The sequence below is a fragment of the Hylobates moloch genome, unplaced genomic scaffold (assembly GCF_009828535.3).
Source record: "Hylobates moloch isolate HMO894 unplaced genomic scaffold, HMol_V3 SCAFFOLD_8, whole genome shotgun sequence".
NCBI classification, from domain to species: Eukaryota; Metazoa; Chordata; class Mammalia; order Primates; family Hylobatidae; genus Hylobates; species Hylobates moloch.
This window is the reverse complement of record NW_026652283.1, coordinates 7,478,258-7,489,970: the sequence shown is the minus strand read 5'-3', so window position 1 is coordinate 7,489,970 and position 11,713 is coordinate 7,478,258. Positions and strand designations below refer to the sequence as shown.

Here is an 11,713-nt window from a genome sequence, read left to right as displayed (position 1 = left end):
CACGCCTGTAATCCCCAGCACTTTGGGAGGACAAGGCGGGTGGATCTCCTGAGGTCAAGAGCTCAAAAACAGCCTGACCAACATGGTGAAACCCCATCTCTACTAAAAATACAAAAAATTAGCTGGGTGTGGTGTTGGGCGCCTGTAATCCCAGCTACTCAGGAGGCTGAGGGAATCGCTTGAACCCGGGAGGCAGAGGTTGCAGTGAGCCAAGATCGCGCCATTGCACTCCAGCCTGGGCAACAAGAGCGAAACTCTGTCTCAAAGAAAAAGAAAAAAAAGAAAAGAATGATGCATCCTTGATGCAGAGTAAGAGATAATGAAAAATAAATAAGTAAAACAAAACAAAAAAAATAAAGAATGATGGATCCACCTTGCCTTAATCTTTATTTAAAGAAAGAGAAAGGTTACCAAATTCACATGTCATTGAAGAAGAACTTTGGAATTTGGTGACCCCAGTGATCCACTCTACAGAATTCATGTCATTTGCATCACAGGCTTTCTCATCACTAAAGACGAAAATCCCCACAATAATGTCCCTCTCAGTCGGCCCCCTGTTTATACAGACAGCCTAGATTCCCATAACTGCCTGAGATGCGGGAATGAGTCATCCCGCAGGTGGCAGTGGGCACACCTGAAGAAACAAAGTCCAGGAACAATCAGCACAACTTATGACTCCAGAGGAAGAAGTCCAGAGACAGAGCACCATGACTTCTGAGAAAGGTAAAATGGATCCGGGGGCCTGGCAAGTATTCTTGAACAATGCAAGAATGGTGTGTGTGTGCGTGTGTGTGTGTGTGTGCGTGTGTGTCCTGCTGATTCTTGCATCTGTGGGGGTTTTCAAATTTCCCCATTATTGATTAATATATTAGTCTTAAATAAGATGATTTACTATTATTAAATATTTACATCTCCAAGTGACTTTAACCAAATCAGTGTTTGTTTCACCATGGTAAAAAATTAAGTAGCTGGGGGCTGTGGCTCACACCTCTAATCTCAGCACTTTGGGAGTCCAAGGAGGGTGGATCACTTGAGGCCCAGGGTTCGAGACCAGCTTGGCCAACATGGTGAAACCCTATCTGTACTAAAAATACAAAAATTAGCCAGGCATGGTGGCACATGACTGTAGTCCTAGCTACTTGGGAGGCTGAGGCAGGAGGATCGCTTGAACACAAGAGGCGGAGGTTGCAGTGAGCTGAGATCACGCCATTGCACTTCAGCCTGGGCAACAGAGCAAGACTCTGTCTCACAAAAATAAAAAAAAGTTAAGTAGAAGTACAACTGTTTAAATAACAGTTTAAGGTAACAACAGACGTGATAACATGAGAACAATGTGCTAATTGATAAATGAATTGACAATAACTAATTGATAAATTAGTGCACAGTAAGTGTTAGAAAAATGCATGGACGAGGAAGAACACTTCAGGCTGAAGGAAATAATTTCAGCTGAGGTAGGATTTGAGCTGGATTCTAAGAGAAGTGTAGACCTAAAAAAATTTTTATTTTATTTTATTTTTAGAGACTAGGGGGTGGGTTCACTACTTTGCCCAGGCTGGTCTGGAACTCCTGGGCTCAAGCAATTCTCCACCCTTGGTCTCTCAAAGTACTAGGAATACAGGCATGAGCCACCATGCCTGACTAAAATTTTTTTTTTTTTTTTTAAGACTCTCCCTGTTGCCTAGGCTGGAGTACAGTGGTGGGATCACTGCTCACTGCTGTCTTGACCTCGTGGGCTCCAGTGATCCTCCCCCCTCAGCCACTCAAGTAGCCACAGGTGTGTGCTAACACCCTGCTAATTTTACATTTTTTAGGAATGGGGTCTCACTATGTTGCCCAGGCTGGCCTCAAACTTCTGGCTTCAAGAAATCTTCCTGCCTTGGCCTCTCAAAAAGCTGGGATTATAGGTGTGAGCCACTGCACTCAATATATATATATAATCAAAGCCCCACCAATGCTACCTCCTTTTCTATTTTCCAAACTACTCCACCCCCAAGGTCTGCACCACTCCCTGTGAGGCCCTTCAAAGCTGTCCATTCCAGTGTCTACATTATGCTTCTCTACCCACCGTGTCATAACATTTCCTGTTTTTCCATTTCTTTCTTTCTTTTTTTTTTTTTTAAGGAGTCTTGCTCACTGCAACCTCCACCTCCTGGATTCAAGCAATTCTCCTGCCTCAGCCCCCCGAGTAGCTGGGATTACAGGTGCCCACCACCGCGCCCAGCTAATTTTTGTATTTTTAGTAGAGACGGGGTTTCACCATGTTGGCTGGTCTCAAACTCCTGACCTTGTGATCCACCTGCCTCGGCCTCCCACAGTGCTGGGATTACAGGCCTGAGCCACCATGCCCGGCCCTGTATTTCCAGTTCATACCACAGAGACTAAATGGTCATCTGAGCTACTTGGCACCTTGCAATGTTTTCCTAGTGATAAACCCAGTGCTAAAGTTAGTTCTTCCACATGTATGCAAACTGTTTCATGCTTGTGGGATCCAAATTACATGAAGTACTCGACCTTAACTTTCTGATTTACGGCCGGGCGCGGTGGCTCACGCTTGTAATCCCACCACTTTGGGAGGCCGAGGCGGGCGGATCACGAGGTCAGGAGATCGCGACCACGGTGAAACCCCGTCTCTACTAAAAATACAAAAAATTAGCCGGGCGTGGTGGCGGGCGCCTGTAGTCCCAGCTACTCGGAGAGGCTGAGGCAGGAGAATGGCGTGAACCCGGGAGGCGGAGCTTGCAGTGAGCCGAGATTGCGCCACTGCACTCCAGCCTGGGCGACAGAGCGAGACTCCGTCTCAAAAAAAAAAAAAAACTTTCTGATTTAGTGTATAGACAACAAGTGGTGTTCAACTGACATCCTTTGTCTTTTTTCTCCAGTTCTGTTTTTTAATGCGAGCCAATTTTTCTTCAAATTATTTTTCTACTTATTTATACATAAATACTTGAAGTCGAACATACTATATTAGTTTACTGTCAGCTTTGTTCTTCATACTTTAACTCCCTAAAAAACAGGATTTTAAATTGTTGATTTGGTAAAATTAATTCTCTAGGGCTTACTCTTTTACTAGGAGACCATCTGGTACAGTGAAAAGAACTTTGGCATCAGGCTGGGCGTGGTGCCTCATGCCTGTAATACCAGCACTTTGGGAGGCCGAGGTGTGGGGACCACTTGAACCCAGGAGTTCAAGACCAACCTGGGTAACATGGTGCAACCCCATCTCTACAAAAATTATCTGGGAGCAGTGGCGTGCGCCTGTAGTCCCAGCTACCTGGGAGGCTTGAGATCGGGAGGCAGAGGTTGCAGTAAGCCAAGTTCGCGCCATTGCACTTCAGCCTGGGTGACGGGAGTGAAACATTGTCTCAAAAAAATAAAAAAAAAGCCATCAGATATGTTGATAGAACTACTATTTCTTTTTTTTTTTTTTGAGATGGAGTTTCACTATTGTTACCCAGGTTGGAGTGCAATGGCATGATCTTGGCTCACTGCAATCTCTGCCTCCCGGTTTCAAGCAATTCTCCTGCCTCAGCCTCCCAAGTAGCTGGGATTACAGGCGTCTGCCACCACGCCCAGCTAATTTTTGTATTTTTAGTAGAGATGGGGTTTCATCATGTTGGTCAGGCTGGTCTCGAATTCCTGATATCAGGTGATCCACCTGCCTCGGCCTCCCAAAGTGCTGGGATTACAGGCGTGAACCACCGTGCCTGGCTGACAAAAATATTTTAATGGTTAAATGTTTTTTGAAGTGTATAAAGATGCTACTGCTATTGGATTTCATCGTAAGATCTAAGGCATAAGCAAAAAAGAGAAAGGTTAAATAAGGAAAAAAAATAAAGAAGGAGATGAGGCCTGGTGACTCACACCTGTAATCCCAGCACTCTGGGAAGCCAAGGTGGGAGAATCTCTTGAGGCCAGGAGGTCACAACTAGCCTGAGCAACATAGTGAGACCCCTGTCTACAAAAATAAAAATAAAAGTAAAAATAAAAATAAATTAGCCAGGCAAGGTGTTGTGCCTGCAGTCCTAGCTACTCTGGAAGCTAAGGTGGGAGGATCACTGGAGCCCAGGAGTTCAAGGCTACAGTGAGCCGTGATTGTACCACACACTCCCACCTGGGTGACAGAGTGGGACACCATCTCTATTTAAAAAAAGAAAGAAAGAAAGACAAAGAAATAAGGAAGGAAGGGAAGAAGGAAGGAAGGAATAAATGAAGGATGGAAGGAAGGAAAGAAGAAAAAAGAAAGAAAGAATAAGAAGGAAGGAAGGAAAGAAAAATGAAAGAAAGAGAAGAAAGAAGAAAAAGAAGGAAGGGGAAAATATGTTTGTAGTGGATAGTAGTGAAGTTCATGTAATCATTTATTCAGTAATTTATTCAAATCTATTGCTAACTAATAAGTTTCAGGCAGTGTGATAGGGTCTGGAACAAAATGTACAAAATCCATATCTCACATAATTTACAATTCAGTGTTACTACAGGTGTGTAAACAGGCAATCATGATATAGAATGATAATGACTATGATGAAGGAAGTACAGGATACTATGAGGTCACATAGAGATTACACCTAAGAGCCTTTATTATTTAAATTTAAATTTATTTTTATTTTTAATTATTTATTTTTTTGAGACAGAGTCTTGCTCTGTCGCGCAGGCTGGAGTGCAGTGGCGCTATCTCGGCTCACTGCGAGCTCCACCTCCCGGGTTCATGCCATTCTCCTGCCTCAGCCTCCCGAGTAGCTGGGATTACAGGCATGAGCCACCACGCCCAGCTAATTTTTTTCCTTGTATTTTTAGTAGAGACGGGGTTTCTCCATGTTGGTCAGGCTAGTCTCAAACTCCCGACCTCAGATGATCTGCCCACCTCGGCCTCCCAAAGTGCTGGGATTACAGGCGTGAGCCACCACGCCCGGCCTATTTTTAATTTTTATTTTTGAGACAGAGTTTTGCTCTTTTGCCCAGGCTGGAATGCAATGGTGAGATCTTGGCTCACTGCAACCTCCTCTCCCTGGGTTCAAGTGATTCTCCTGCTCAGCCACCCGAGTAGCTAGGATTATGGGTGCCTGCGACCACACCTGGATAATTTTTGTATTTTTAGTAGAGACAGGGTTTTGCCATGGTGGGCAGGCTGGTCTTGAACTCCTGACCTCAGGTGACCCACCTGCCTCAGCCTCCCAAAGTGCTAGAATTACAGGCGTGAGCCACCGCGCCCGGCCTCTAAGAGCCTTTAAGAAGTGACTTTCCCATTGTGCTTAACCATTTTTGTTGAAGCCTTAAGGCAGACAACCTTGTTTGGGATTGGGCATCTGTGAAAAGAGATTTTGGCAGAGCCCTTAAAAATCTTGCTTTTCTTGGGTACAATGAGCTGGTCCAATACAATTAATCCATGAGAGAATCTTCAAATTCCATTTTCTGAGATGATTTGCAGGTTTGGAATAATAGAGCACTTTTTCTTAGCAACTCATTTGATATTTGAGTGTTGTTTGACATAATCATATCTTGGTCAACAGGTCCTTCAACGGGTGACCCCACTCTGAGGTAAGAATAACACTATCACAGTGCCCATTTAATTTGATCAAGAATCAATGGGTATTTAAGAGCTGTGCATGGTGGCACATGCGCCTATAGTCCCAGCTACTCAGGAGGCTGAGGCAGGAGTGGGAGGATCGCTTGAGCCCAGGAGGTCAAGGCTGTAGTGAGCTATGATTGCACCACTGCACTGCAGCCAGGATAACAGACTGAGACCCTGTCTCAAAAAAAAAAAAAAAAAGGAACTGTGGATATAGCTTTCCTTATTGTTCCTTTTCTCTTTTCCCATTTTCCATTCTTTCTTTCGTTTTTGCCTTTTCCAATTTCATTTTCTATGGTTATTGTTTTTTATATCTTTGCTCTTATGTCTTTTGATCTCTTTAAATAAATGATTTTCTAGCTTGCTTATCTGTTATTGTCTTACGATTTCTCTTCTTTTTTTAAATCGCATGCTTTTATAGCCATTAGTGAAATACCTGGGAAACTCATTTGTCACTTTAACTTTATACTGTCTGCTCATTTTTCAGACATATGACACGGAAGTAACATCAAGGAATATATTCTCATGATAAGTGGATTGATCTATGTAATAAATGAATGTGATACTTTAGGGATGAGTGGGAACTATTAGTGAGAGGTGACAGCATGCTGGCAGTCCTCACAGCCCTCACTCGCTCTCGGCGCCTCCTCTGCCTGGGCTCCCACTTTGGCGGCACTTGGGGAGCCCTTCAGCCCACCGCTGCACTGTGGCAGCCACTTTCTGGGCTGGCTAAGGCAGGAGCCGGTTCCCTCGGCTTGCGGGGAGGTGTGGAGGGAGAGGCGCGAGCGGGAACTGGGGCTGCGCGCAGTGCTTGCGGGCAAGCTGGACTTCCGGGTGGGCGTGGGCTTGGCGGGCCCCGGGCAATGAGGGACTTAGCACCCCGGCCAGCGGCTGTGGAGGGTGTACTGCGCTCGATTTCTCACCAGGCCTTAGCTGCCTTCCCATGGGGCAGGGCTCGGTACCTGCAGCCCACCACGTCTTGAGCCTCCCACCCCCTCCATGGGCTCCTGTGCGGCCCGAGCCTCCAGGACGAGCTCCACACCTTGCTCCACCGCGCCCAATCCCATTGACCACCCAAGGGCTGAGGAGTGCGAGCGCACGGCGCGGGACTGGCGGGCAGCTCCACCTGCAGCCCCTGTGCAGGATCCACTGGGTGAAGCCAGCTGGGCTCCCCAGTCTGGTGGAGATGTGGAGAACCTTTATGTCTAGCTCAGGGATTGTAAACACACCAATCAGCACCCTGTGTCCAGCTCAGGGTCTGTGAACGCACCAATCGACACTCTGTGTCTAGCTGCTCTGGTGGGGCCTGGGAGAACCTTTGTGTGGATACTCTGTATCTAACTGATCTGATGGGGACGTGGAGAACTTTTATGTCTAGCTCAGGGATGGTAAACGCACCAATCAGCGCCCTGTCAGAACAGACCACTTGGCTCTACCAATCAGGAGGACGTGGGTGGGGCCAGATAAGAGAATAAAAGCAGGCTGCCTGAGCCAGTAGTCGCAACCCGCTCGGGTCTCCTTTTATATGGGGAATCTTTGTTCTTTTGCTCTTTGCAATAAGTTTTGTTTCTCCTGACTCTTCGGGTCCACACTGCTTTTATGAGCTGTAACATTCGCCACGAAGCTCTGCAGCTTCACTCCTGAACCTGCAAGACCACAAACCCACCAGAAGGAATAAACTCCGAACACATCTGAACGTCAGAAGTAACAAACTCCAGACGTGTGCCACCTTAAGAGCTGTAACTCACCACGAAGGTCTGCAGCTTCATTCTTGAAGTCAGTGAGACCAAGAACCCTCCAATTCCGAACACATTAGGATGTAATAAACTTGTGACTTAAACCATATTGCAAATAAGAGTCTGCAGCTAAATTCTGAGTTTCCCTTGACTCACGGCTTTCCTGACAGTGTTAAATCTAAAAATACCACTGAGAGCAATTAGAATTTCTTTCTTAGAGTAGTATATAGAATCCTAATGTGGAAGAATCTTGAGGCTAAATTGTTCTTTTGTCTGTTCTTGACAATACAATCTTGTTGGCAATTTGAGGCTTCAACACTTCAGAAAATCTGGCTAGAGTCCGTTGAATAGAAAAGGATTGGAACATGGCACTTCTAGGTGTGAAATAGAAAAATTAGAATATAGTTAGGCATGGTGGGGCACACACCTGTAGTCTCAGCTACTCAGGAGGCTGAGGCAGGAGAGTAGCTTGAGTCCAGGAGGGGAGACCAGCCTGGCCAGCTTAGAGAGACCCTGTCCCCCCCACCCCGCCCCCAGAAAAAAAGGGTTAGAATATAATGAAGGAAACTAAAAGAGAAACAAAGATACACTTATACCTGAATTCAAGACTAAAATATTGGTATTAGAGAGTGGTCACCAAATAATGTGACTGGGGGAAAAAACCTGTGCGCTATGTTTGTAAGAAAAAAAAAATCTGATAATTCAAACAGACCTCTTCAGATAACTTTGAGACATATACTAGAAAAAGAAGTTTCCTGAGAGGTTATGTCTCATCAGCCTGATAGAAGAGGGGAGCAGAGACTGGGCGTGGTGGCTCACGCATGTAATAGCACTTTGGGAGGCCGAGGTGGGCGAATCACAAGGTCAGCAGTTCGAGACCAGCCTGGCCAACATGGTGAAGCCCCGTCTCTACTAAAAATACAAAAAATTAGCTGGACGTGGTGGCGGGAGCCTGTAATCCCAGCTACTCGGGAAGCTGAGGCAGAAAAATTGCTTGAACCTGGGAGGCAGAGGTTGTGGTGAGCTGCGATTGCACCACTGCACTCCAGTCTCTGGGCAACAGTGTGAGACTCCATCTTAAAAAAAAAAAGAAGAGGGGAGCCGGAAAAGATTTCTAAGATCTCTCTAAATATGGCATGACAGCGTGGGCTGCTTTCTGTGTTTCAGGAGAAGAATCGAACCCTGGGAGTTTGACGTCTTCTATGACCCCAGAGAACTTCGTAAAGAAGCCTGTCTGCTCTACGAAATCAAGTGGGGCATGAGCCGGAAGATCTGGCGAAGCTCAGGCAAAAACACCACCAATCACGTGGAAGTTAATTTTATAAAAAAATTTACATCAGAAAGACGTTTTCACTCATCCATCAGCTGCTCCATCACTTGGTTCTTATCCTGGAGTCCCTGCTGGGAATGCTCCCAGGCTATTAGAGAGTTTTTGAGTCAGCACCCTGGTGTCACTCTAGTGATCTATGTAGCACGGCTTTTTTGGCACATGGATCAACAAAATCGGCAAGGTCTCAGGGACCTCGTTAACAGTGGAGTAACTATTCAGATTATGAGAGCATCAGGTAAAAACAGTAAACAAAGAAACTTGATTGTTTACAAGAGACTGGTGATAGTAGCTGTTTTTAGGCCAGAAGATTGGTTAGCCCAGGCTGGAAGTCTCAGAAGTAAAAGTCCAAAATTTTTACATTTTGATTTTTAAATTTTTTGGGGGGATGAGGTCTCACTTTGTTGCCCAGGCTGATCTTGAACTCCTGGCTTCAAGTGATCCTCCTGCCTTGGCCTCCCAAAGTTCTGGGATTACAGGCATGAGCCACCATGCGTAGCCAGGAGTTGTATTTTTGTAACTTTCCTTGTCATGAATTTCAGACCTAGTCCTTTATTTTGCTCTGTCCCCCAGGCTGGAGTGCAGTGGCGCAATCTCGGCTCACTGCAAGCTCCACTGCCCGGGTTCACGCCAGTCTCCTGCCTCAGCCTCCCAAGTAGCTGGGACTACAGGCACCCACCACCACGCCCGGCTAATTTTTTTGTATTTTTAGTAGAGACGGGGTTTCACCGTGTTAGTCAGGATGGTCTTGATCTCCTGATCTGTGATCCACCCGCCTCGGCCTCCCAAAGTGCTGGGATTACAGGCGTGAGCCACTGCGCCCGGCCAACAACTCTTTTCTCTAATCTTGCCTCTCAGCCATCTTTAAATGAACTGCTTTATTCTTTTTAGGGAGTCTAATGTCCAGCAGCAACAAGACCAGAGACTAGAGGCTTTCTTTACGGGAAGCTAGGTTGGGGATCTTCTTATTGTGCTTGTTGAATGAGCCAAGATTTGTGTTTCCTTAGAGTATTATCACTGCTGGAGGAATTTTGTCAACTACCCACCTGGGGACGAAGCTCACTGGCCACAATACCCACCTCTGTGGATGATGTTGTACGCACTGGAGCTGCACTGCATAATTCTAGTAAGTTACTTTAGGGACACAAATGCTGATGCAAAAAGAAGCATCCTTCTTCAAAGTCCTTTCCTGAGAATTTTGACTCACATCTTCTTTTTGACATTTATATTGAAATTTAGTTATTTAACTATCCAGCTCCTCTTAAGAAAATCTCAGAGCCAGGTATGGTGGTGCACACCTGTAGTCCCAGCTACGCAGGAAGCTTGAGTCTAGGAGTTGCAACCTGCAGTGAGCTATGATCACACCAATACGCTCCAGCCTGCGTGGTATAACAAGACCCTGTTTCGGCCGGGCACGGTGGCTCACGCCTGTAATCCAGCACTTTGGGAGGCCGAGGCGGGCGGATCACGAGGTCAGGAGATCAAGACCATCCTGGCTAACATAGTGAAAGCCCGTCTCTACTAAATACACAAAAAATTAGCCGGGCGTGGTGGCGGGCACCTGTAGTCCCAGCCACTTGGGAGGCTGAGGCAGGAGAATGGTGTGAACCCAGGAGGCGGAGCTTGCAGTGAGCCAAGATCGTGCCACTGGACTCCATCCTGGGCGAAAGAGCGAGACTCCATCTCAAAAAACAACAACAACAACAACAACAAAAAACACAAGACCCTGTTTCCAAAAAACAGCCGGGTACAGTGGCTCATGCCTGTAATCCAAGCACTTTGGGAGGCCAAGATGGGAGGATTGCTTGAGACCAGGAGGATTGCTTGAGACCAGGAGTCTGAGACCAGCCTGGCCAACGTAGTGAGACCCCCTCTCTAAAAAAAAGAAAATTATGTATCAGACAAATTAACAAACAAGCAAACAAACAACATCTAAGCCTAAGAACAAGAAGTACATTTGTGGGAGGTAAGTGGGAGAAGGGAATTTGGGTAAACCGATCTAAGATATGGGTGGTCCCCGTATTAGTTACATTTTATCATTTTTATTCTTATTTTATTATTATTATCTTTCAAGCCACAGGGTCTCGCTGTGTTGCCTGGGCTGGGGTGTAGTGGCTGTTCATAGGCACCATCGCAGCACACCACAGCCTCAAACTCCGAATTCTTAGCCTCAAGCAATCCCCTGACCTCAGCCTCCTGGGTAGCTAGAACTACAGGCATGTGTCATCATGTCTAGCTTTATCATTATTATTGTTCTTGTTACTACAACATATATTGGCTCTACGGTATTTCAGATATTCTCCTTTCCCTTATTAGTGTGTGTAATCTTATTGAAGAGAATGTACGTGTTCCATAGGATTCTCTTGAAAGTAGTTCAGGCGGGGTGCAGTGGCTCATGCTTGTAATCCCAGCACTTTGGGAGGCAGAGGGGAGTGGATGGCTTGAGCCCAGAAGTTGGAGACCAGCCTGGGCAACATGGCAAAACCACATCTCAACAAAAACACAAACAAATTAGCTGGGTGTGGTGGTGTGTGCCTGTAGTCCCAGCTACTTGGGAGGCTGAGGTGGGAGAATTGTTTGAGCGTAGGAGGTTGAGGCTGCAGTGAGCTGTGATTGCACCACTGCACTCCAGCCTGGGTGAATGCAGTGAGTCCAGAACAAGACCCTGTCTGGGGAAAAAAAAAAAAGAAATAGTTAAATCGTCTTCCAATTGACATTTTAAAATGTTTGTGGAGATAATAGTATTAATTAAAATATTTATCCTAAGGATTAAATATAATCCTTTTTATTCCAGAGTCTTCCACCCTGTTTAAAGATTTCAAGAAGATGGCAAAATCATCTTACATTTTTCAGACTTCATCTTCAAAACTGCCATTACCAAACGATTCCACCACACATCCTTTTAGCTACAGGGCTGATACATCCGTCTGTAACTTGGAGATGAATAGAATGATTCCATGTATGTACTGATTCAAGAACAAGTAATGATGACCCACTAAAGAGTGAATGCCATTTAGAATCTAGAAATGTTCACAAGGTACCCCAAAACTCTGTAGCTTAAACCAACAATAAATATGTATTACCTCT

General features: G+C 45.7%; 1 protein-coding gene across 1 annotated transcript; it reads left to right on the top strand.

Moving 5' to 3' along the window:
- The first annotated feature begins 671 nt into the window (after window positions 1-671).
- APOBEC1 (apolipoprotein B mRNA editing enzyme catalytic subunit 1) lies at window positions 672-11,713 on the top strand. The gene is made up of 5 exons (XM_032159003.1): window positions 672-723; window positions 5,505-5,532; window positions 8,467-8,864; window positions 9,634-9,752; window positions 11,421-11,713. Exons 1-5 carry the CDS (start codon window positions 672-674, stop codon window positions 11,568-11,570), a joined length of 747 nt encoding a protein of 248 aa, XP_032014894.1. The 3' UTR covers window positions 11,571-11,713.

What these genes read in the sequence shown, in the direction of transcription:
- APOBEC1 (XM_032159003.1), top strand. Translation starts at nt 672, where the DNA reads ATGACTCCAGAGGAAGAAGTCCAGAGACAGAGCACCATGACTTCTGAG. An exon ending in ACGGGTGACCCCACTCTGAG is followed by an intron (nt 5,533 to 8,466) that starts GTAAGAATAACA and finishes TCTGTGTTTCAG; the next exon opens with GAGAAGAATCGAACCCTGGG. An exon ending in AGCTGCACTGCATAATTCTA is followed by an intron (nt 9,753 to 11,420) that starts GTAAGTTACTTT and finishes TTTTTATTCCAG; the next exon opens with AGTCTTCCACCCTGTTTAAA.